The following is a 26,108-nucleotide window of genomic DNA, read 5'->3' on the forward strand; positions in this document are numbered from 1 at the left end:
AACAGCTGTTGGCTAGAGGGCAACTCAGGCCATTCAGTCCGTCCACATCCCTTTGACATCTTTCCCACTGTGGACCACCAGTAATGCCAAGCAAATGTTTATTTCAGGGCAACTTGCATCGTTTAATCTAGTGGTTCTTAACTTTCAGAACACAGGAGAATCACCCAGGGAGCTTTTAAGAAATACAAACACTCAGGCCCCATCCAGAGAGATTCGGATTCAATTGTCCGTGATGGGGTCCTGACATTTGGCTTTTGTTTTTGTGTTTCTGATGTGGGAACCACTGATTAAAGCCATCATCTTGAGCCATCATCAAAGGACAGGACGGGGGAAACAATTAAGGGAGATTCAAATCAACATCTCCTGGGGGTGGGGAGAGATGAATAAAATAGTGTCTCTTTTTAGCCTTCTGAAAACATCTTTGCATATCTTCTCTGTGATGACGCCAAACTTCCTGGAGTTCTCCAGCCGCTGCAGGTTACTACAACTGGGGGGAAGCTGACCTGTCCCGTGAATCAGATGAATCCAGGCTCTGACCACGTCCCGTGTCTAGTGTGGTTCTGTGAAACATTAACTCGTCTCTCTTTATCATGGGTTGTAACAGGTTTCTTGTGAGGATGAAGTCCAGTTGTTCCTTGGGCAGAATGGGCGTGAGCCCTAGTTGGTTTCCTGAGGGAGGGGGAGCAGAGGTTGGATATGGACACGTTGAGGTGTGTCTTGGGGGGTGAGGCTCAGGGTTCACCTCTGGTAAATGTTTAACTGGGAGCACCTTTTCTAGTCTCCGATGTCTGTCTTTGAGAAAGTGAGTTAAAACGGTGTTTTACGTTTCCTGGTGGAGAACTGTTGTACCTGTGGTCTCGGTGGCGGAAAAGCCAGGGCCGTGGCCCCCGCCACGTAGTACAGACGTGCCTGCCCGGCTCTCACCAACCAGAGGGCTGCTGTCTCTCATGTAAGCACCTCCTCTACTTTTCACTCTTTGCCCCCTAAATATGGTCTTCGGGAAGACGAGTGTCCTTGCCTGGTGGCCTACTGCCTGTCACTTGTCTATCTAATTTGGGGAGCACGGCGGCGAGATGAACCAGGACAAGAAGGCTTGGGGAGGAGCTACGGTGGGAAGACATTCCACGCATGAGCCGTGGCGGGCTTCTCTCGGACCTGAAAGAAACCATGCCACCTTGACACACAAGGCCCAGAAAAAACTACATCTGCATTTTTATAAAGTTACACTCTTATTTTTCACAGGCATAGGAAGGGCTGTGAGAGTATTGTGAGTCGATGAATTGGGGGGGGGGAACCCCTGTAAGATTAATATTAAGAGATATTTTAAAGTCCTAGTAGCCCATTTTCAATAAATCTCAAATCTTGACTTTGAGTTAACATCCAGAGCTCATCTCGGGCTTTCGCCACCCCTGCGAAAACAGTGTTTTAATGAAGTTGTTATGAGAACAGAAAGTATTTTCTGAATTGTTTATTGAGAGATGACTTTGTACATTAGGAACTGGTGCACTTAAATTATACGACAGATGACCATAAAAACTAGGGCTCTTGTCAACAATACAGCTTTGCTTTATATTATTACGGTTACTGATATTTAAAAATGATATAAACAAAAATATGGATAAGTTATGCCCAAACGAAAGGCAACAAACTCCATAAAACAGAAATAGCATGTATAGCACATTTGTTATTTCAAATAGTTCAACACAGGGTGATATAATTGCCCAAGCCCAGAATTTTAGTGGGTTCTGTCATGCATGAGTGGAAAGAAGGGAGGACGACACGGATCTGACCCAGGAGCAGGAGAACAAGTCGAGTGGAAGTCTTGTGCACCGACCGCCATGTTCCATGCTCTTCATTTGCAAATGAAGCATTTTCCCTCCTTTTACTGTTCATTAAAGAAGACTCCCCCCCAACCCCCCCCAATCTTCTTCGGTGGACTTCTGGCTATTCAAAAGAAGATTCTGGTAAGTGACCAAAATCAGAACCTAGACCTCCAGCAGCAAAAGCCGAATTGGACTCAATGGACTGCCCATGCCACACGGAAACATTTTCATCACAATGTGTTCAAGAGACTTCCCACTCCTACCTGGGAAACAGGTGGTGACGCAAAAAGGAAAACCTTTATACGGTAAACGAAAAGAAAATTGTTTTTGTATACTTTTTTTAGTCTGAAGAAGGCTAAGCTCACCGACTCTACAGATTCAAGTCTGGATAATCTCTCCTCATTGGCCTTGGTGACATCGTGACATTCCCCTGAGTTTGGTTAATGAAAGCAAGCAAACAAAGAAATAACAAGAGTGATCAAAAACCAAAACCCAAAACCCGAACCAGCGTAAAACGAAGTTCAACCGTGACGCAGTCGTGTCTTTTGTATTTCGTGGTAAAAGTGTTGACGGAGCTAAGAAGCCCATGTTTCTACCCTTCTGCGTTAACGATGTCTTCCCAACAGGCATCCTTTGCTCGTGAGGTGAAGGCACCAGGTTAAACCAAGGCGAAAGGTCTGACATGCGTGTGGAATATGCAGGTCGCCAGCGTGTTTGTAAAACGGAGTGGCCGGCAGAGAGGAAGCAAAGTGATCCAGATTGAGGCGCAGGGCCCTGCAGGCTTCAGGTGGGTCCACAGAGGAGACAGAAGCACTAGGCAGTGCTGTAAGGCACTCCTGCCGGGAAAGGCGGATGGCAAGACCAACATGGAGAAGGAGCACCTGCTCCAGTGGTCTGCCGGCCAGGTTACAGCCATGAGGCCTGACGCTGGCCTCGGCTCAGGACTGGGGCGAGGAAGATGGAGGGCTGGGGAGAGAGGCTGGTCTGCAGCGCTACGGCTGGGAGAAAGGAGTCTCCACCGTGCTACGAGCTGCTTTATGCGCCTGAGTCTTCTCCCCTAGGCAACCACTGTGGCTTCGTGTCACGCCTTTCTGACAAGATGGCTTCTCTTTCCAGGGAGGAACCGAACCCCAACAGCAGTTGTCCCTTCCCTTGTGCTTAACCCTGGCTTCCACCACATCGAAGGCCACTTGATGAGGAGCGTGCCACATCACACGATCGTCAGGAACCCACGTGAAATAAAGCCCCTGACAACCACGGGGGTGCCGAGGAGGACATTCCACGCTTTCGACTTTTACCTAGAGTTCAACAGTGACTGAGACTTTACCTTGGCATGCATCCACGAAGACATACTAAAGAGAACCCCTCAAGTCAGAGGGTCTGAATACAATGAAATTAGAATTGTCTACCATCAGGAAGTGCTGGGTGCTAGGACTTAACTGCCCCCATGATAGAAATCAACACTTGTCTGCTTAAATTAACTGAGCAGGGCTTATCACCCGTCCTGGGCTCAACCTAGAGCAGTGGGTTCTACTAGACTCGGGGTCAGGAGAATGGGCCACAGTACACAATACAGCAATGCTCAGTTGCTAACAAGAACCAAGGGAAGGAAGACAGTACCTCTACAGACTCAATTCATGCCAAGGAGAGAGTGTTCATTTCTGTCAGTTCTGCCCCCAATTCTCTAACTTCATGACATTATTTTAAGAGTAAGAAAAGTATTGAGACAGAAAATTCGAAAAATAAGGGGGGAAACTGTATGCATCTCTCTTTAGTGGGAGAAGTAAAAAAATAAAATAAAATAACTTCTGAATTGACTCTAGACAGTGTTAGAATCAAGAGTTGACGAGTTACTTCCTAATCCAGTTATTTCAATAAAGTGCAGCAGAGCAGTGGAGATGAAGAATTCTGCCCAAACTTATGAACAGCAGCATTGGCTTTACCCTAAATTAGGAACAAAATATATCTTGGCTTCCTCAGGTAATGCCTCTTTTTTGCGGAAGTGTTCGGTGTGGCATCCGGTCCTACCCTGATACAGTAATTTACACATGCCGTTTTTTGGCCAGTAGATAGAGAACAAACCCACAGGTGTGGAAGCCAAGCCTTTTCAAGGAGGCACAGGAAGAAACTGTCCAGTGTCAGTATGCAGTGTGTACACAGGCAGAGACAAAACCAGAGGTCAGAGCTCATCCAAGTGGACTCGCTTAGTTTAAGCAAAGGCTGTGTAGGGCTGCTGGAGTGATGTAAACACCGAGGTTTTCACTGCAGCCCGAAGGAGATCATGGCACAGTCCCTTTGCAGGAGTCCGAAGTACCACTGAGTTAGCTGGAAACCACAAATCCCAAACACTAATCATATTCCCTTTTTTTGTTGTTTTGTTTTGTTTTGTTTTTGGTGGAGGCCTAGTCTAGTAGAATCGAAAAGCGATTACCCTCTCAGCTAATCAAGTATTAAAGCTCCTAAAAATATCACATTTTATTACTACATATATGAAAATGGCTGGAACACAAGTACCCTGAAAAGGCAGTGGGGCGAAGGGGGATGATGAGACTTTACATGGTTTTCATATAAAGAGGCTTTCAACTTTGGGGAAAATCAGCCCTGGAAAGAACACGACTCGATTCCAGTTGACTGCTTTTAAAGTACTTTGTGGCCTTCCTGCAGCGGTACAACTGGGCTCTATTTTGGGAACTGGCTTCTCTACTGCAGGATTAGATGCCAACATTTTACCAGGGTTGGACTGTCTCACACATGAGCTTCTGGCACTGTTAGGAGGGATTTCCTCAAGTGATACACCAGGGAATGGGCCTTTCAAGTGAAAAGAGTTTCCCTGGAGTCAGCCGCCGGCTCTAGGAGATTAATTGGCCGCTTTCTCGTGTGTTTTATGTGTGAGATATTTAATACGGGATGAGAACGGGAACAGGAGGGAAAGCAGGTATTAGCTTGGTTCTGAAGGAGGTGGTAATCCACAGATCTGCTTTTGTTTCGACAGTTCCTGAGCAGTGGAACAATTACCTAACAGTGTACCGAGTCATTTGTTTGGGTTGAAAACAGTAAGGGCGTTCATGTGCTCTAAGGCGTTTCTGGGCTGGAAAACAGCAATTTTGAACTTTCATGACAGACCCAATTCCTAAGCTGGCTCCACTCTGTCCTATCAGATTCTGGTGGTGGTGGTGGTGGACTGCTGTGTCGACTGGCAGGCAGCACCGACCAGGCCGTCAGGGACACAGAAAAGGAGGGAAAACAAGCAGCGGGGATGCTGTTCCGCTTCTGGGTAGCCGAAGGACCCAGCACATCTACGGTGTGGTTTTTTCTCTCGCCTTTTGCAAATCAGCAGAAAATGATGTGGGTAGAAAGGTCTCCTTTGGAGCACCCAGGGGATGCCAGTGTTTAGCAAGGACCTCTAAATGGGCACCCGTGAAAACAAAGGCCTTTAGGACAGGGGTCCAGAATCTCTCCCTCTCAGCAGGTCTGACGCTAGGTGCCTGTGAGGTGGGACAGGAAATTCTGTCCAGAGAGCAAACATGCTGGAGGGGGCAAGGGGGCCTGCACTTCAGGTCTCCCAACGCACTGTGCTGGGGATGGCCTCGCCGACAGGCGGGATCACAGATACATTAATTACAGCGAAGGCAGAAGCAAACTATGGCGATGGGGAGCTGGGGGCGGAGGGGAAAAGGCACTTTGCCATCGGAGCACATCTGTTTTATAATAAGCAGGTCTATAATTCTCTTGTGAAAGATCATGTTCTGCTATCTTCTCTGAGGCTGGAAAATATAAATACTGTATTTCACGAAGGGGAAGAAAAAGGAGGAGAGGATCAAATTTGTTTGCCTGTTTGCCAAGTGCTTGTTTGAGATTTTCCACCCTTTATCTTTTGTGTGCAATGTTCTCTATAACCGGAGTTGGGGCGGGGGGAAGTCAACCTGTTTTTTCCAAGAGTAAAGGTGTCTCGTGAATGGGGTCTTGGCCTTTTAACAAGTTTTTATGCCCTTGGTTACAGCTGCTGCAGTCAGAAAATACAGGCATGTGTGGTGGCAAGCATTAAGTTGAAATGAATGGTCCGGGGCCAAAGGAACTGGCATGGGTTGAGAGGTGAAATGTTTGCATCCAGCAGTCTGCACAAAAGTCAGTCCGGAATGTCACGCCTCTACACGGACAGAGGTTTCAAGAGTTAGGATCTGGAGGGAGCAAGGTGTGGGGGCGAAGGAGTAATGGGGTGAAATGTATCCTATACTTTGTGAGCCACTGACTCTCCAGATCCCAACAGCGGTGAAACTACCCAACTATGAGGGCCTTGGAGGCATCTGCTTGGGGGAAAACATACAGAATCGTCTCCTATGGCCTGTTGAAAATTGCTTCATTATCAGTGTATCTTTCTGCTCTGGGAAGATTATGGTGGAAAGAATGGAGCCATGATTTCCAGTGCCGGCCTACCTGACATTTTGGTCACGACTATTCTACCGGCTCCCACACGGCATGGCGGTGGGGGCCACGGCTCTGCTAAGTGGTGAAGCGATTCATTATATTTCCTATTCCTAGGATATGATTTTAGCATTTTTGTTTCAAGGTGGCAATTATGTGTGTGTGTGTGTGTGTGTGTGTATCTATTTAAACAGTACTATTACATTTAGTTCATTAATTGTATTCATAAGTTTGGTATTTTCTTAATAGTCTACTGTTGGTGTTTTGAAGTCCCGTGTTACTTTGATTTTGTAAACAATTTGAAAAGTGTGAAAGCAGATGTGGTTAAATTGACAGGCCAAAGTGAAAGTGCAATGGAGAACAATGACAAATAAAGCATTTCAAATAAATAGGAAGGACGTGCCTACCTAAGATTCTGTGAAAAGAAACTGAACGCCACCTCACGGAATGTACATACAATATCCACAGTCTAGAAACCGATGTGTTTGACCACAATCGTAGGAAATTTCCCCAGGCCAGCACCATTAAAAAAAAAATCATAAATATTCCCCACAAAACCCTGGGAAAACTGCCCTTCAGAAAGCCGTTTTCAACCAAATATGCGGGGGCGTCGCACCCTTAGGTGGCGCTGGGCTTCGAACCAGCAAACAGACCGACAACAAGCAGCTATTGGTCGCAGAGGTCTCTTTTTTCTTTTTTCCTCAGGAAAAAAACCCCTGAGATTAACTTCAAAACCAGAAGGAGCTCTCCTCATAAAGTAGGGGTGCGTGCTTTCTGTCAGAGGGAGCTCACACTCCTCATTTCTGGGCCACTCGGCTCAGCTGAGGTGATCCCCACCTGCACGGCAGAAACTGAGGGGACCCGGAGTCATCTATCCCCGTGTTCTGAAGATTTTCTTGTGACACGGGCGATGGCGAGGGCTTGCCTCGGTCACCGCATCCTCTGTGAAGGCTCAAAATAAATAACACACACGCAACCCGAAGTTCTGTGCTTCTGTAGGAAATGCTTCCTCCTGTGTCCCGCGTAACAAGATGGCCCCCGAGAGCCAAACGACAAAACAAAGCAAAACAAGAAAAAAAAAATCTGGGCTATATAAAGCATCATGTGAGAACCAGGGTTTTGCTTGGGAGCAAGCTGCTGAAATTCATGGCTAAGTTTAATTCAGCTACTGGTAGTTTCTTTGAGCCACAGAGGCTTCACGGACCTTTTGGACGGCGATTTACACAGAACATACATACGGGACGTCTAGGTATGTGTGTATATGTATGTAAATATATATCTATATCTAGCTGAAGATGAGACATACTCTTCCTCCAAAGGGACCTAACTGGCTGGTCAGGAGGCCGCCGGGCTGATGGATCGGTGAGAGGTCAGTCCCTGTCCTCGGGCCCCTGCTGAGTCAGGTGTTCTGGTAGGACAGCTCGAACATGTTGCAGGCCTCCTCCAGGCTCTCGTCCACGTTCAGCCTCCGCCAGAAAGACTTCTGCTTCTTCTGCAGCTCTCGGCGGACGCACCTCGGGCAGGGGACGGACTTTTCTTTGCATTCAGAATGGAAAACGGCTCCACAGCTTTCACACCTGCAAAAGCCGAACGTGGGAGATGATGAACCAGGCTGAGATGAGCAAGACACAAATAGCTGAAGTCCAGTCCTCTGTGCAGCTCAGAGTACATTCACTCCGGGTTAGCCCCGCCACCGGGGAGAGAGATGACTCACAGAAATGGGCTCTTCCCTTTTCCAAGATGCTCAAGGTTGAATTTCCCTTGAAAAAAGAATTTTTTTTTGTTTTCTGATTAGAACTAGCTGGGGCGAGGCTTATGGCTCACAGTGGAGGGGGGTCAGCAGTCAACTAGCAACTGTGTGATCGTGGTGACAGTGGACAGAGTTCTAGAAGCTCTGTGTGTTTCCTATCCCTGGGCCAGCAGTGTGGGTAGTAACTCTGGGGTGAAGTGACGGAGAACGAGAATGCTGTGTTCTGAATACCAGTGACGGCCCCGGCGTTTTAGCCGTGAAAACGGTGCTGTTCACTTCTGCTAATGTGGGCTGCGTGGTTCTCCGTGACTCCCTGCCTTCATCCGACAGTTTGGAAAGGTCAAACGACAACTTTTCTGAATGATATCCTTTGGTCTATTGTCCTTCTGAGTTTTTTGAAAATCAGGGACCCCCCCCCCACCTTTGTAAGCCCATCTTTATAACACAAGTGGGGACAGTAAAGCACGAGAGAGTGGAGAAGAGGGTATTTTTTGAAGGCAACATGCAGATACTGTAATTTATAGAGGGGAGGCATTCCAGGTGGATGACTAGTTTGTTGTTTGGCTTAGTGGAAGCCTGCACAGGAGTCCAAATGACTTGTTTTTCCTGCAAAGTCTTTAATAATGAGTAACTGTCAAGCACAACTGTAGCTGCTCCAGGAGGTGGCTTGCCAGTGTGGATTCAGCGCCCACCCTTCCACACAGCCCTGACGAGCAATGGCTCCCTCATCTCAGGAGCCCAGGGCATCGGGCCCGTGTGGTTCTGTCCAACCAGCAACAGTGCATGCGGGGCCCAGCACTGGACCAGGTTCGAAGAGGACTATGAAGGAAACAGCCCTCAAGGCTCAGTTTGTGCTGCTTTTGTTTTTTCTCTAGTATCTTGGGCTTCAGTCCTGGGCATAGGATGGTCTTTGGGGCCCCCTTTCCTAGCCTGCCTCTGACTTAGCCCCAGGACCAGTCCAGATTGAGAAAGTTTGGTGAAAGGACCCACCCATCCACCCTCGTACCCAGGAGACTCCTCTGCTGCTCAGAGACCAAAAGACAGGACCTCTCGGTAGCGGCAGTCTCTGCCCGAGCTCAGCTCTCTGGGCAAGTAAAACACAGGGGTGGCTAGGGGTGACATGGCTTGACCTCAGATTCCACCTTCACATCACTTTCCGGCTGTATGGACTGAATTGTGCAGCACCTCCTCCCTGCCACCGCCCTGACCGAATTCCTATGATGAAGCTCTAACCCGCAGCGTCACCACATTTGGAGATAGCGTCTTCAGGAAGAAATCAAGGTTACATGAGGTCATAAGGGTGGGCCCTAATCTGATAGGACTCGTGTCCTTGTAAGAAGAGACGCCAGAGAGCTCTCTCTCTTTCTCCCCCACTGTGTGGACCCAGAGGAAAGGCCGTGTGAGGAAGGCAGCAAGAAGGTGGCCATCTGTGAGCCAGGAAGGGAGCTCTCATTGGAAACCACGCCCTGCTGGATCTGGATCTGGGACTCCAGGCTCCCAGAACTGTGAGAAATACATATCTGTTGTTTAAGCCAGCCAGTCTGTGGTATTTTGTATGACAGCCTGAGCCGACTAAGACAATGACCTTGAGCAAGTCACTTCACCTCTCTGAACTTCGGTTTCCTTATCTGCTAAGTAGAGTTTCCATTAACATGCACCTCATAGAAGTGTTGTGAAGCTGAAATGAGGTAATAAAGCATTTAGCACAGTTCCTGGCATGTGGTAGGTGCTCAATAATACAGCCCAGACTGCTGCTGCTGCCTTCCTGAGAGTCTTCATTTCAATCTGACCACACCTACAACACCCGCGGTGACGTGAGGACATCTTGATCAACCCCCTCATGCCATAGATAAGAAAACCGAGATTCTAAGAGGGCTAGTGATTGTCTCATGAGGACACAGTGAGTTAAAGACAGAGTTGAGACTAGAATCCAGGACTCCTGACAGCCCGGCCACAGCTCATACCGAGGCCTCGTCATCTGAGTGGGGGGAATGTGCCATCCTAGAGGGAGATGCAAGGCTTCCAATCAGAAGACTTGTGCTCAAATCACAACCTTTTCTTTGAGCGATCTTGGGCAAGTCACTGCTCTGGTGTCCTCATTTTCCTTCCTCAAGGAGTTCTGTGGAACAGAAATGGGTGAATGTATACGGAAGGATATTCCAATGGCAAGTGCTCTAAAGAGCAGGTGAGTGTGACACCACCCTTCGTGGTGACTCTAGGACCTGCTTTCTTGACGCTGGAGCCACACTGGTCAGGACGGTCGACCCGGTAGAAGCATCTCTAGCATCTCCCTGCCCTTGGCTCCACCCTCTTTCCAGTGGGATGAAGGTTGGACCCAGGTCTCCTAGTGCCTCTTGTCTGGGTCAGCTCTTCCCCAGTGGCAGTGTCTTTGTCCTCACTGGGTCACACGTCCATACCCTCCTATCACTGAAGTGACACTAATGGTAGCCTTATCAAATAAATTTCCTCCTTCCTGCCCCCTTTGCCCTGCTGAGTTAGTGATTTATACACCTAGGGATGTTGCCCTAGGGCAGTGATTGATAAGGGGAAAACCGCTGGGTTCCTTCAGTACCACCCCCTTATCTCTGCTGATACCGGCACCCCCACACCCCACTTAAGTGAGGAGGGGTGAGTCTTATTGGGTATTTCCGGTGCAGCAGACACCCATGGGGTGATGGAGGGGCTGAGTACACCTGCTCTTTCCAGCCAAAGGTCAGTAACTGAAAAAAAGTCTGAGATAAAAAATTAACGATTTCAGAATGTAACCAAGTCCTATTTTCTAACCATTTGTAACCCAGCAGTCATCTTTGGAACAGTATAATGGACAGACTGGTCAATGACCTTCCCAAATTCAGACAGCCTATTGTTAACTTTCCCCCTGATTTGCTTTTAAGTGAAAAGAATAAGGTCAGGAAAAGGAAGGAGGAAGAGAAACAGTTTCTTACGTAAAAGTTATGGAGCTCTATAAGAAAAATGTGCAGGAGAAATATTTACATTAAACAACGCAATATATAGGCTTGCTCCTCTTTGAGAACAGCACTTTATTTAAAAGGACCTTTCACTTTAAAAGAATTCACTGACTCCTTGGTGTTTCCTGAATTTCCTGACTGTATTTCAAATATGACTTAACAGACAACTTCTCAGGAACACATCTTGCACATAAGGTAAATCTATCAATGTAATCATCCGTGTGCAAAATTGCAGCAGATAATGAAACAGACCCATCCTTCCGTGTCCCTGAGTGACAAACCAAATGAAAGCCGGCCAGTTTCATCGTCATTTCTGAGTTACCTGCTCCCAGCAATCAGCAGCTTCATGGCTTTCTGGTTGTTGCTGTACATCACGGAGAACAAAGACCTATGTCCTCCTTTCCAGCGTCACAGGGAATGCAACCCCAGGGAGACATAGTTGCTATTGACCAAAGCCATCCAGTGGGTTTTTCCTGAAAATGTCCACTGCTTCCCTGAATCCAGGGATCTCAACCTCGGCACTATTGACATTTGGGGCCAGACAGCTGTTTGTTGTTGAAGGGGGCTGCCCAGTGCACCGCACGGTGCTCAACAGCATCCCTGGCCTCAACCCACCGGATGCTGGTAGCAATCCCTCTCCCCAAGTTGTGACAACTGACAGTGTCTCTAGATGCTGCCCGAAGTCCAAATGTCCCCTGGGAGGGGCAGGGAGCTCATCCCAGCTGCGAACCATTGACCTAGTTCATCTGGAGAAGGCATCATAGAGGGAGTATCCAGGGGATGCTTAAACTGTACCCTCCCCATGCAAGTGCCAACCAGTGGCTTATACTCACACCAACCAGTAAGGTCCAGCATAGTGTTACTTATTCATTTCGTTTTCACAAATATATATATTTTTAATACATCATTTGGTTAACAGAGCTGAAATTCACTAGCATTAACCATCCCATGGTTTTAAAAATTAATTCAGAACAGCATTTAAGAAGTTAATACCCATGACACAATTCTCTGTACTGCTTAGTAACCCTTAACTTTCTATCTACTCACTCTGATTTTTTTAGTCTTCCCCAAAAGCCACCTTGGTGGGTTGGCCCTCAGTTGTATTTATTTGCTCTGTGCCAAGAACATCTGGGCTGTTTCTCTGTGGTGTTCTCTGCTTCTTCATGCCCTATGTAGGCCATCTAGCAAATCTAAACTGAACACTTCTGCATTGGCCCCACAAAAGAAACTGCTTTTGTGTAACTGTGAAGCAGTTACGTTTCAGCAACTTCTACAATGAAAAGAGAGACCAGAAAATATTAACGAGGCCACTTACTGAAGAGAGGAGGGCTCAGCTAGAATGAGGAGCCCGGACTTCCTGGCCCAGGTTGGCCCCATGGTCATTGGGATCTTGGGTAAGTTACTTCATCCCTGAACCTCTCGCTCTCCATGGAAGTTAAAGGGGAGGCTGGATTATCTAAGGTTCCTTCCAACTTGCAGATTTTGTGCAGGAGGGGTAAAGGCCTCTCTGGCTTTTATCTTTCTCTTTCCACACTTTCTTGCCCCAAGGTCTGTGGATGGATGAGTGGGAATACAGCCTTGCTGGCCACTCCTTGGAAAATCTCAAACTGACAAGCTGGGACTGAATGAGAGGATCCTTAAAGGGAAGAGTATTCCGGGGCGCCTGGGTGGCTCAGTCGGTTGGGAGTCTGACTTCGGCTCAGGTCATGATCTCACAGTTGGTGGGTTTGAGCCCCGCGTCGGACTCTGTGCTGACAGCTCAGAGCCTGGAGTCTGCTTGGGATTCTGTGTCTCCTCCTCTGTCTGCCCCTCCCATGCTCATGCTCTGTCTCACTTTGTCTCTCAATAATAAAACAAACGTAAGAAAGCTTTTTTTTTTAATAAAAAAAAGTGAGAGCATTACTTTGAATTTTATTTATTTGCATTGATAAATGAAACCATGAAATAGCTTATAGACGAGTACATACAGCTCTGATTTTCAGGAGTTTGGCCAAAAGGAGCTGACTCTGCCTCTATCTCAGAACATTTCAAATTTTTTTTTTTTCAATTTTTTTTTTCAACGTTTATTTATTTTTGGGACAGAGAGAGACAGAGCATGAACGGGGGAGGGGCAGAGAGAGAGGGAGACACAGAATCGGAAACAGGCTCCAGGCTCTGAGCCATCAGCCCAGAGCCCAACGCGGGGCTCGAACTCACGGACCGCGAGATCGTGACCTGGCTGAAGTCGGACGCTTAACCGACTGCGCCACCCAGGCGCCCTATCTCAGAACATTTCAATTAAACATTAAGGATTCCTTTCTAAGTACTTTCCCAACCGTCATCAACACCCTCTCTCCCAAAGAAAAAGCCAGAATGGTTCAGTGTGGTGGGGTTTTTATTTTGGGGGCGGTGTGGGGGCTGGCTAGAGGCGGCAGTCATTTCTCATCCGATGTGCAAGTATTTTTGCATTTTGACCTCTGGGACAGCCACAGTGGAGTGAACTGTATGCATGTGAGTGAGCATTGGACATACCATATGATGTGCGATAAGGAGGAAGGAACTCTAGTTCGGCTTCTTTGGAAGCTCTCGGGGCAGTGCCATTAACTGTCCACGTGTGCCCTGGAAAACTGGTCCCCTTCCTAGGGCTGGAGGCAGGGGCATAGCTCCACCAGCAGATCTCATTCTATGTCTTAGTAAAGGCATCATCGAATGAGATGCTATACATTTTATGAATGGTCTTTGGCCTAAAAATTAGCTTACTGACCTAGGCAAGTGAGGGAGAGGTTCATACCCTGGAAATCTGATAGCCACAGACACAGTGTTCTCATTCGAGTATCAAAACCAAGAAAGCTAACCTGCTGCAAACTAACAGAATTAAATATGTGCAGGGGAAAAGGTTTGCTTCTCAAATATTATGGCAAAGAGGCAAGAATTCCTGGCTGTAGATAGTTTCCTGTTCTGGAATGCTGATGATGTGAGACCAATTAGAGACAGGCTCGACGGCTCTGTCTGTGTCTTCCAGATTCTAGCTGCGTGCGGGCGGGCCACGGGAAGCTGCTAAAGGCCCCTGCCCCAAGTTGAGGTCACTGAAATGCTTCTGCTCTGTCCATGTCGGATTCTTCTCCTGCTGCATTTTTATTTTTGGCTCAGGCAATGACCTCAGATATTTCATTAGGATTGAAATCCAGGCTTGAGTTTGGCTGGATCTCTGACAAGTGAAAGGACAGGCCTGCAGAGCGGGGCAGCGCTCTGGCTGATTTCCACTCTGCCGAGCCCACAACGAACAGGGTGGGGTGCCGAAATAAGTGCACGTTATCAGGCATGCGAGTGCGGTTTGCTGTATGGCTACTATGTAAGGCGCCCCACAGAGCCACTAGCTATTATTGGTTTTTCCAAGAAACCGAGATGATTATTTAAATCTCTTAGCTAAGGGAGGTAGTTATTGGTGCCTGGTTATTTTAATGTTTGGGGTTGGTGTTTTCTTCTGTTCTTGTGTAAGTAAATGAATATAAGCCAATCATTTATAATTTGCTTAAGTGGAAAATCACGTAAGGTGTGTGTCTGCATATGTATACATATGTGCTAGGTTTGTACTCCCTGTATGTACATATGTATGTGTGCTGTTTAGAAGAATACACAGAACATGTTAGCAAACATTCTAAGGTAAAATGAGTTAAACGGGATTTAAACAGTCTAACAGATTCTTTCTTTTGTGGGGTAATAGGAGGATTAAAATAAAGACACGTTACAGGCAATTTCAATAAGAAACAGGTTATGGTTAGTGCTGATGGCTGGGGACAGTCCAAGTTTCACAGCCTCTGCCTGGAGCACCACTTCCAGTGAAGCATTGAGCCAGGATTACTAGAAATCCACACGCTCCAGATGCCTCTCTCCCCTACTCCAGGGGAAGCTGGTGGGATGGGGAGGAAGAGGGCAAAAGGTCTGGAAATGTTGGCTTACAGAACTGTTGTGGCTCCATGCAGAACTAGAAATGGACTACATTTGGGATTATTCAATGTGTGTGTGTGTGTGTGTGTGTGTGTGTGTGCGCGCGCATGCGTGCGCGTGCGTGTGTCTGTTGGTTAGGGGTAGGGAGATGGGGACAAAAAGGTATCCATATGGTTTGACTGGAATTGTATGAGACTGGAAAAGATCTACCTTCTTTGGCCAGATGTCTGGCAGATTAGGTGTGTATGTGCTAGTTTGTAAAGCTATTCCAATCGTTCTGAATGGTAAGTGCACATACAGCCAGATCAATATTGGACATTTAAATTAGGCAACATCTGTATGGCCTTTTGCCCCTGTTTTTATAGAAATTATCCTTGTAATATGATTCTGAGCCAGGTACTATTTGTTTTCCCATGGGTAATAGGCCAGTCAGTCAGTAAATAGATAAAATGAAATGAGATAATAAAATAAAGTAGGTGGTGGCTTCTCTGGTCCCAGGTGGGTAAGCGTGTGATCACCTCTGGACTTGACGCCAGTCTTCTAACATGAAATCTGGCTCTCCTTCCCCTGCTATCAGCCACGTGTCCCTTCAATTACTCAGCACACCCCCAAATACCTGCTAAGACTCAGATCATGGGAAGAACAATTGGTATGCCTGCAGAGATCTTTTTATTTACCTTTTAATCCCCAGAGTTAATTAAGGAAGAGTTTTTCCCTGATTGCAGACCACAAAGCATTTGGCTTTCACAAGTCTTGCACTTGGGGTTTGTAAACCAAGCTCAGTTAATACCTTTGACAAAAGCTTTACTTAAAATCTTGGCTTTGAAATAGAATGTAAACAAGGGTTAATTAATTCATTTGTTAATTTTGCTATCCTATTGGGAACAGTAAATCACATTATCTTTAGTGCCAATGCTTAATAAATGCTTCTTGCTAATTTGTGGATGGTGACAGACCTCAGCCATACTCTGTGTACGTGTATGAAATCTTAATAGGTTTGACCTGAGTGAAATAGTTACTTGGGGATAGAGAAACACTAGTGTTTCTGACACTTCTCAGGGTTCTTTTTATTATTATTAATTTTTTTAATGTTTTTATTTATTTTTGAGATAGAGAGAGACAGAGCGTGAGCAGGGGAGGAGCAGAGACAGAGGGAGACACAGAATCCGATGCAGGCTCCAGGCTCTGAACTGTCAGCACAGAGCCCGACGTGGGGCTCGAACTCACGGACTGTGAGATCATGACCTGAGCTGAAGTCGGATGCCCAACCAACTGAGCCACCCAGGTGCTCCTCAGGGTTTTTTTTTAATGGTTTACCTGGCAGTTAATATAGTTCTTAACAAACAAAGGTCCATCTCTTCTTGGGGTTACTTTAGGAGAATTTCATTTAATATTAGAGAAAGTAAAGAAACTGCAGGAAGATTTCAGAATTTTCTGATTTCCAGAAAATAGAATATATTATAATTGTAGCCATTAGAGAACCATAAAGAAGAGCAATGGCTTTCTATAAAAGTTGCTAAAGTAGTTCAACACACCTAAGAACCCAAGAAATGTTTAGAAATGTCTTGTTACATCTAAGACAAAGGCAGTGAATATAATAATATTTGGCTAATGTAGATTTAAAACAGAAAAACTTAGCTTACATATGGGCTTCCATTGAGTCCCCAGTCTACCTCTTTAATGTAAAAGTGTAAAATTTAACTGTCAAGGTTTTGAAGTAAGCCTCTTTAAAATAAATAATAATTTATAAGGATAATATGTATCTAAGACTCTGAACGGGATTTATGTCTATTTATTTCTATTTCTATTTCATATTACATTTCAGTTCCTCAAAGTACTAAGATTCCTAAGGGGGCCAAAATAAAAGACATTTTTAAGAAGGGATATAGTAGAAAAATGCAAAAAAGTTTAGAAGGTAAACCATATCTAGATTTATGAAGATGACTGCTTGCTTGGGAATAGGTTAGTGATATAAACTTAGAAGGAGAAAGACATTCAGGTGAAAGACGCAGTTTTATGTCATTACTTTAGACTTCCCCTAATTTGCCTCCTCTTACCAGTACAATTCTCTTAACAAGATGATATCACATAATTTTCTAATACTCGATGTGTTCGTTCTAGGCCAGTGGTTTTCAAAGTGTGGTCCCTGGACCAGCCAAACCAGCATCACCAGATAATTTGTTAGAAATGCAAATTATTGGGTGCCACTCCAGAGTTACTGAATCATAAATTCTAGGGTGGGACCTGGCAATCTGTGTTTTAACAAGCCCTCCAGAGTATTCTGATGAATATAAAAGTTTGAGAACTGCTGCTTTAGGCCAACTGTTTCCAAAGGCAGCAGGGCTGTCTAATATGTTAGACAGGACTGTTGTAAATATTTAGAACAAATATACGGACTTTGCAAAATGAAAATAAAAAGTGGTATTAATGTTTTTATATTGGGCCTTACATTTCATATCTATTAATACTTTCTCATAGCTGATAGGTAAGAACCTCATTTTATTTTCTTTAATTGGAAGTGACACTAAGCTGTTCAGATATTGGCCATTTGCATATTTTTTCAGTAAATTAGTTCCTGTCCTTTGCCCATTGTCTAATGACTTTTACTTACTGCGTTTTAAAGATTTTTTATATTCAGGAAATTAATGAACACTTTGTTAAATGTGTTGAAGATATTTCTCCCGGTTTCCTGTTTACATTTGTCTTTAGAGAACTTTAAGCATTTAACTTTTAAAAAATATACTTATTTATTTTTTTAAAGTTTATTTATTATTTATTTTTGAGAGAGAGCATGAGCAAGGGAGGGGCAGAGAGAGGGGGAGAATCTGACAGCGCAGAGCCTGATGCAGGGCTGGAACTCACAAAACCAAGATCATGACCTGAGCCCAAATCGTGTGTCAGATGCCTAACCAATTGAGCCACCCAGGGGTCCTAACTTTTTAAAAATATATTTAAAAGCATATTGCTTCCAGGGCTTCTGGGTTTGTGTCAAGCTTAGAAAGACCTTCCACACTTAAGATTACAAAAATACTCACCTATATTTTCTTCTAGTACTTTACGGGTTTTATTTTTACATTAAAATATTTGATCCATCTGGAATTTATCTTGATGTAAAGAGTATGATCAAATCCAGCATTCCTTTTCTTTCTCCAAATGGCTGTCTAGTTCCCAGTTTCTTGTATGGAAAGTTCCATCTTTTGTTTTGCTCATTTGCTGTGCATCTTTATCATGTACTAAATTCCCATATTACTTGGGTCTATTTGCATACGTTCTGAAATCATGTTCCATTGATCTGTCTGTTCCTATGCCAGCACTGTACTGTATATTTTATAATACATTTTTATATCTAGCGAAAACAGTCTCCCTTCATGTAAACAACTTTAGAGGTCAAATTCTATACTGAATATATTAGGAAAGTTTACAGCTGCTCATCTTAATGTTAAATAAAAAATTTTTTTGAAATGTATACAATCAACTAATTTACAAATTTATAGTATAATTTATGAGGTTTATCTAAAATGAAATGCACCTGTGTAAACATCTTAGTCAAGGACTAATCCTGGCTTTAGATATTTGACTTTTTGAATATCTCGGATTTTCTTTCATCTTTATATAGTAGTAAAAGTATTATGTAAATTTGATAAGTTAAACTAATAGACTTATTGTTTACATGTTTATAAAATCAGGAAACAATACAACTGTTTAGTAATGTGTACACTTTTAGTAATTAAAATTATCCTACTTTAAAAAAATTTTTTTAATTTTTATATTTGAGAGAGAGACAGAGCACGAGTGGGGGCGGGGCAGAGAGAGAGGGGACACAGAATCCGAAGCAGGCTCCAGGCTCTGAGCTGTCAGCACAGAGCCCAATGTGGGGCTCAAACCCATGAACCATGAGATCCTGAACTGAGCTGAAGTCAGAGGCTTAACCGACCGAGCTACTCAGGCGCCCCAAAGTATCCTACTTTGCATGAACAGAGGATGTATTATCTTGGAAAAATATTGCAAAAATGCTTAAAACATGGTATACATTATCATTGAACACGGGAAGGTGTGAATAAGAACGCATGTTTTAGCAGTCTCTTTCATTCAGTGAGCACGTTATTCAGAACTTTTGTTTTTACTCTGCGTATTAGGAAAGGCTGAATAGAACTGATAATCACACTAATAGAAGTAGTTATGCTAAGTATGCAAGCAATAAACAGACATGTAAGACACCTCGAAGTCATTGAAAATTTTGTCTTTCAACATGTATATTCGTAAGACAGGAATAGGGTAGAGAAGGCTACAGGCTAGTGTATCGGTAAAGGAAACTTTCAAAGGCAATAATACAGTCACTGGGGGAAGCCAATGGGAGCCTTTCGCTTAGGTCTGGTTAGTAAAGTGCTGTGCTAACTAATAAGCCTTTTTCTCTTTCAGTTTTCTGAGTGGTGGCCTGGGCAAGCTCTCTAGACCCCTCAGGGAGAACAATGGAAGTATGAAAATTTTGGGTGTGTTTAGGTGTGGAGAAGGGTTTAAGTACTGCTTGCTTTTAGGTACTCTCTAAATATTAAGGTTCCCCTGATTAGGACTCTCTCTTTTAAACAGTGTACCTTAACTACATTCTCAGGGAAGCTGGAGGAAGGGAAAAGTCATCTTGCTTGCTGCTTTGACATTCATGTGATTGCTGTCCCCAAGTCCCTTGGCTGGTGCCTCTTTGAAGCACTGTATGAAAACCATGTTCCCCCTGATGTTCCTTCAGGCCTCACTAGCGCCTATTCCACCCCACCTGGCCATCCTGCCCCCACGGAAAATTTGCTTATCTCTTTTCATTCTCAATTCTGACATTTTTCTTTCAAATCGTTGATGGAACCTGCTTTCCAGCTAAGTCTTTTAATTTAAATTGCCTTTCTCTCCACCATCAAGGATTCTTTCTAGAAAAAAAGTGCTAACTCTTCTCTCAGAGAACAGCTTTAACATGCTTCAGCTTCCCACCTCTCGAGGCCAAACTAGATCTTTCAGTTGAAGTCCAGTCAGCTCCGGTGAGTGGCTTCCAATGTTTCCAATGCAGGTTTTGAATCAGCCACTCGCTCAGGACTTGAAATTAGTCTGTTATGTTACCAGTTCTATAAAAGGAAATTCCCACATTTCTGTTTTTCACATGAATTACTACTTTTTTAACGCGATCTTGTTTTCTCATCAAAAATTTATAAGATCCTTCCCATTATACTTTTGTTGAGAACCTCTCCCCGGCCACCCTAACACCAACTATCACCAGAAGTGAGACTAGTTAAGGGTAGGTGATATAATCTTTTGCCCTCCTCTGGACAGCTTGTGCATTCCCTCAGATTTCAGGATGGTGCTGTGACAAGGAGAGGCAAAAAGGGGACTATACTGGAATTCAATGGCCTGCATCTCCTACTAGCTGTGGGTGTGGTGTTGGGCGGGGATGCCATCCTCCCTGGGGAAGGTGGGGTAGGAAAGGTGCGTGTATCAGGGGGCGGGAGTGACGGGCAGATAACTGCTAAGCTCCTCTGACTCTATACCAAGTCCTATGCTTTATAGATCTAATTCAGTCCAAGCGGCGACCTCTGTAGAGAATGAACATCTATCTATAGACTGTCTTTATCTCTACTCTAAGTGTTCTGGAAGCATTAGGAACTGAACAGATGATTATTAATGATAGCTACAGACAGCAAATGAGGATGTTTCCTGATGCACCACTGAGTGGTTTAATATTCAGACTACTGAAGGGGTTTATAACAAAGGTGATAGTATACGTTAGACGCTAAAATAAAAACAAAAAAGGATTTTTAAAAGATAGCGTTTATAACATCTTGCTATCTGTATTCCCATAATTAGTGAGGCAAGAAAAGTCTCAAAATATCAAAAACATATGCTGATGAAATCAGGTTCTATTGTACCTTTTTGTAATTCTAAAGCATAAGACAGTTCATTTCAGAACATACTGCTCAGGCTGAAGAATCAACATTTTTTGTATGGAAAGGTAAACACTCCTCTCTTTCCTATTGTGTATTCAGGTTACTTATTTACAGTCCCATTGGGAAGGAAAAAACACACTGAAACATGACTGAAAACATGTTTTGAAAATTAAACTGAGTAGTTTAGCAAAACTCAAGTTTTTGACATGAAAGTTTTCACTGGGCCAGAAAACTATATCTATTCCTAACATATGAGAGAATGCTAGCTATCACTCAATAAAGTCATATATCTTGGCAATGTCTACATTTAAGTAGACAATTTCCTTGAAATTAGTTTAAAGGTTATTTAAAATAAAATAAAGTATGTGAAAAAGCACAGATTTGAAAAACTAAAAGTAAAGCAAACTCTTTATTTGTGGATTATTCATTGAGCATTTGCTACATGCTGTTCTAGATGCAGAAAACTGAGCAGTGAGCAAAATAGGAAAGTCCATTTCCTCATGGAGCTGACATTATTTCAAAATGGTGGACTGAATCACAATTTGAATTTATATCTTAATCCCTTTGGGTAAATTGTATCAAAAATAGTCAACTTCACTGAAAACATTGTGACAAACTATTAAACAGACTACTGCAAATGCTAAGCAAAGGAGCAGAATGAAATAAAGTTCTAACTTCTTTGTCAATACGGGGTTAAAACAATGCCATATACCTCGTAGGTAAATCTGGAGGTGGGAGGTGGCTTGTCAAAGGTCACACAGCAAATTAGTGGCCAAGTTAGGGATGACATCTAGACTTCTGTATTTCTACTCCAGTGATTTTTCTGTGGATTAGTCTGCCTCTACTTTTTAAATGGATCTTAATGATTTTAGAACCAATTATTTTTTTTTTTCCTGTTAAAGTAGCCACCAATAAAAGTTTATAGATAAACTATTTTCTTGGTTCTGATATAATGTGATAAAAAGCTGGGTATAAAACCATATATTCTAAGGGTGCCTGGGTAGTTCAGTCGGTTAAGCCTCTGACTCTGGCTCAGGTAATGATCTTGCGTTTCACGAGTTCAAGCCCTGTGTCAGGCTCTGTGCTGACAGCTCAGAGTGTGGAGCCCGCTTTGGATTCTGTGTCTCCATCTCTCTGGCCCTCCCCCATTTGCTATCTGTCTCTCTCTGTCAAAAATAAACATAAAAAAATTAAAAAGTAAAATAATAAAACCATATATATATACATATTTTATTAAAAAGTAAACATACAGACATATGTATGGAGAATTTTCCTCTTTATACTTTTGTGTACTTTTCAAATGTTTTGTAATGCGTATCAGTTTTATAGTCAGAAAGTTACAACGTGAATTAAACAATGCTGAACTTTACTCCCTCCAATCAACAAAAAATTGAGTTGTCTGAAATGCTTAGAGATAAGATGACAACACAGTATTAACCAGACACCTAACGAGAAGCTTGGTAAGAAATGCGTCGAGGTAGAGATGACAGCCATCTATTCAAGTGACCAAATGGTTTCAAAATACAATGGCAGCCGCACCAGCGAGGGCTGTGTTTATAAGTGCACTGTATTTATAAAGTGGCTTAATGGCATACAGGGTCAGGTCAGCCCTGAGCGTTTCACAAAAGTCTCGTCTGTGTTAGCAGACATTCTGAAACATTTTGACATGTGAATATAGGAGCCACCAGGCCAAGGTGAGATGTTATTTGCCAAGTTACTCTTTGACCGAAGTTTAAGAGCCAAAAAAAAACTAGCATTGCGTTCAAGGTTTTTTTAATTTATTTTTTTGTTTTGTTTTTGTTTTGTTTTTTTAATCAAGGAAAACCTTCATTGATACAATAAATACATTTAAGAGCTGGCAGTCATGTGGCCGCAGAGCAGAATTCCATCTTGGTAAGTTGCTCCTTGGCTTCTGCCCCTCATAAAACCTGCGAGCTCCCTGGGCTTCAGATTTTCTACCCCTAAAATATCCAGATGTTCTCCACAGTCCTTTCCATCTCTGTTCATTTATGATTCTAGAACACAGGCAGGGATCTTGTCCTCTCTCGTCAGTGTTAGAGGACGTGGAGAAAGTTCCTCACTGCGCTCCTCTCCAGTACCAGAGAGAAGAACAATAAGCAGATGGAAACTAATGGCTCCTAAGCAAAGGTGCCGACGAAGAGGAGTCCAAACTTCCTCTAGCTGTTGCAAGAATCCCACACCTCATCACAGTACTCACCAAGTGGCTGCTTCCCAAGAAAAGCCACAGAAAGGAAATATCATTAAAAAAGTGTATATGCGTTGGGGGGAGCGGTTCCCTCCCTGTAAGCCCTACCTCGCCAGGGCTGTTGTTCTCTATTGTTGAACAGGATGTAACAGGACTGTGAGCACAGCCCGCAAACCTGCTAATTAGGTACACTGACAGTGTTTGTTTTGGAACCATTTACCAACAAAGGAATGTGTCAGGCTGATTAGTGAGAAAGGGTATGTAATGTATGAGTATTTGAGTCCAGATGAGGGAATAATCCAGGTATTCAGTCTGTTTGTGCAAGGACTGACAAAAACGAAGGCTGAACAAATAGGACGCCACAAGGAAAGACCGGCTTCTGGGCGGCCCTTCCCTCTCCTTCTACCTTGGAGTGTGTTCTAGTCCCCAACCCCCACCAAAAAATTCCTGCCTAAACATGAACCTCTCTTTCAGAAAATGACAAACTAGAACTGGCTCCCAGAAAAATGTAAGAGCCTTTGTAAGGCTGCTGGCGAATCTGGGGTTTGGTGATTTTCTAGGCACCGAAGTAAGCGACAACTTTCAGGAAGGCCGTCTCCACGTTTATCCTCCAGGGACAAATCAAAGGGAACCCGGGCACAGAAAACACAGCCCCTGATGGACTGCTCAAGTTGTGCCGAGGAAAACCGCACATCTCAGCATCTTCTATGGAAGACGTAATTCTATCCTTTATAATACAGCAGTTGCTTTCTCTCTTTTAAACAAACCTTTATGAGGTTTGACTACAATTAGCTATTGGAAACTTAGTGTGTTCATGAAGCTTCAGGAAGGGCAGAAAAGTGCCACGGCAAAGACCGAAGTCCACTCCCCAACAAGTTGAGGTCCTCAGGGGCAGGGTGGTGTGGATTGCCATGCAATGTAAGGTGACAAAGACCAATTCACAAGGTCAAGAGTGTTGGGAGGAGTCTGCATGTTCTTCAGTACAAGCTGGACCTTTCTGAAATTTGGCCAGATGGATGAGAGCAATGGGGCTTGGACTGAGTTCTTTGGGAGGCTGCCTTTTTCTTTTTCTTTGTTTAAAGCTTATTTATTTTGAGAGAGAGAGAGAGAGAGAGAGAGAGCGAGCATGAACACACACACAAGTGGGGGAGGGGCAGAGAAAGAGGGAGAGAGAGAGAATCCCAAGCAGGCTCTGTGCTATCAGTGAGTAGCCCATCCTGGGGCTCGAACTCACAAACCAAGAGATCATGACCTGAGCTGAAACCAAGAGTTGGATGCTTAACCAACTGAGCCACCCCGGTGCCCAGGCCTTCTTTTTCTATAAGTTAACCTAAAGAAATAAATTTTTAAAATGAAAAAGAGGAGAGGCCATGTTAGAAACTCACTTGCTATGGACTCTTCTATGAGGCCAGTGTTCATTCTCAATAGACAGATGTAGGAAATGTTCCTGAAATGTGTGCAAATTGAACATGGTGTCAAAATATGTTGACTTAACCGGTAAGAGTTTGGTGTTGATAAGTTCAAGGTCCTCAGTGCAATCGTCATTCTTGGAGGAGAGGAGGGAGTGATCAGCAAAAGAAAAGCTGGCAAGTTATGCTCAATCTGCTCTCCAAACCGCAGTGCTTCAAAAAACATGGACTGCTTTTAGAAGAGTCACCACTGAGCCACTGGAGCCCCCCAGCCCCCTCCAGGAAGAACACCTCGAATGCCTTCCTTGGAGAAATGAATGTTGGGCAGGCCGATGCTCACACCACAGAAATACCTCAAATAGGTCGGTTGCTTCAACCTTACAGACAAAGCTTACGTAAAAGTAGTGTTATTCAGACTTTTACTATGCTCCTCTATTTATCCAAGTATTCCATCACCCCCAGTTTTATTGAGACATAACTGACATATAACATTGTATTAGTTTCAGGCGTACAACATGATGATTTGATATGTATATAGGTTGTGAAATGATTACCACAATGTTTAGTTAACATCCATCAACTGGTATAGGTACAAAACTTTTTTCTTGTGATGAGAACTTTTAGGATCTACTCCTCTCTTGGTAACTTTCAAATATATGATATGGTATTGTTATCTTTAGTCCCCATGTGGTACATTATATCCCCAGAACTTATTAATCTTATAACCGGAAATTTTTACCTTTTGACCACCTTCACCCCTGCCTCTGGCAACCACCACTCTGTTCTCTGTAAGTTTGGTTTTTTCAGGTTTAACATGTGAGATCATAAAGAATCTATTCTCTACTTCACATAGAGCAAATATTTTAAACTTTCTGAATCAGTTTACTTAAAAAGCTTTGTCAGTGTTCTTAATGAGTGCACATGATATGTTGGGGAGAGCTGAACCAAACAATAAGTATTTATGGAATGCCTACTATATGGGATACACCAAATTCAGTGTTAAGTAGAATCTTCTGATAGTATACCCACATCTAGATACAGCCCCAAATGGTATAGGGTCATAAAGTCTAGAAGTGCAATGTTTTCCATATTGGAAAACTTGTGGGGATGATTTGTATGTCACATGAAAAAATTAACAAAGGCAAATGGATCAGACAGAAAGGATGGAACTGATTTATGATAGCTGGTATATCTTGTAAGTCCCATGTTAAAATGCATGCTGAGTGTTCTTAAGATGAAGTATTTATGTACTTGTGATCTGGAAGCATTTCAAGATTCAGGAATGGCATCTTCACACACAAATGTGTGAGGCAGGATGGTCTCTTTAGCAGCATTATGTCTTTAATAACAAGGGAAGATTAGTGGTATGTAGAGATGTCAGAAAGAAAGCGGCATAGGAGGCAATTTGAGGATTGTTTTTTTTCTTTTAAAAAATCTAAGTCCAGGGTCATTTTGTGGATATATGCAACTTCTTTGCTTTCATAGTCACTGTTTTCCCTTCAAGTCTTAGAGAGGTATCAGTCTAACCTTCTGATTTGTAATTCTGAAGTTAGAGTTTTATTTCTTATTCTCAATCAAGGAGGGTACGTTTTTTTGTCATTTCTCTGTCTTTAGGATGTGGAATTTTATTGCTGTTTTAACAGAATGTTTCTCTCTCCTAAAGCTGTGCTTTCCGTTTAGT

General features: G+C 43.7%; 1 protein-coding gene across 6 annotated transcripts in view; it reads right to left on the reverse strand.

Annotated features, from left to right (window-relative positions):
• Window positions 1-1,453: 1,453 nt before the first annotated feature.
• The window catches only part of PLEKHM3 (pleckstrin homology domain containing M3), a 199,744-nt gene continuing 175,089 nt past the window's right edge, over window positions 1,454-26,108 (reverse strand). For 4 of the 6 annotated variants that reach the window (XM_003991077.6, XM_006935510.5, XM_019838548.3 and 1 more), the window contains one exon: window positions 1,454-7,822. In XM_003991077.6, coding sequence (XP_003991126.2) covers window positions 7,645-7,822 — 178 coding nt within the window. In that variant the 3' untranslated portion in view covers window positions 1,454-7,644. The remainder of the gene's footprint in view (window positions 7,823-26,108) is intronic. The other 2 variants (XR_006583505.1, XM_019838552.3) reach the window with 2 other exon arrangements.

Source organism: Felis catus, chromosome C1 (genome assembly GCF_018350175.1).
Source record: "Felis catus isolate Fca126 chromosome C1, F.catus_Fca126_mat1.0, whole genome shotgun sequence".
Lineage (NCBI taxonomy): Eukaryota > Metazoa > Chordata > Mammalia > Carnivora > Felidae > Felis > Felis catus.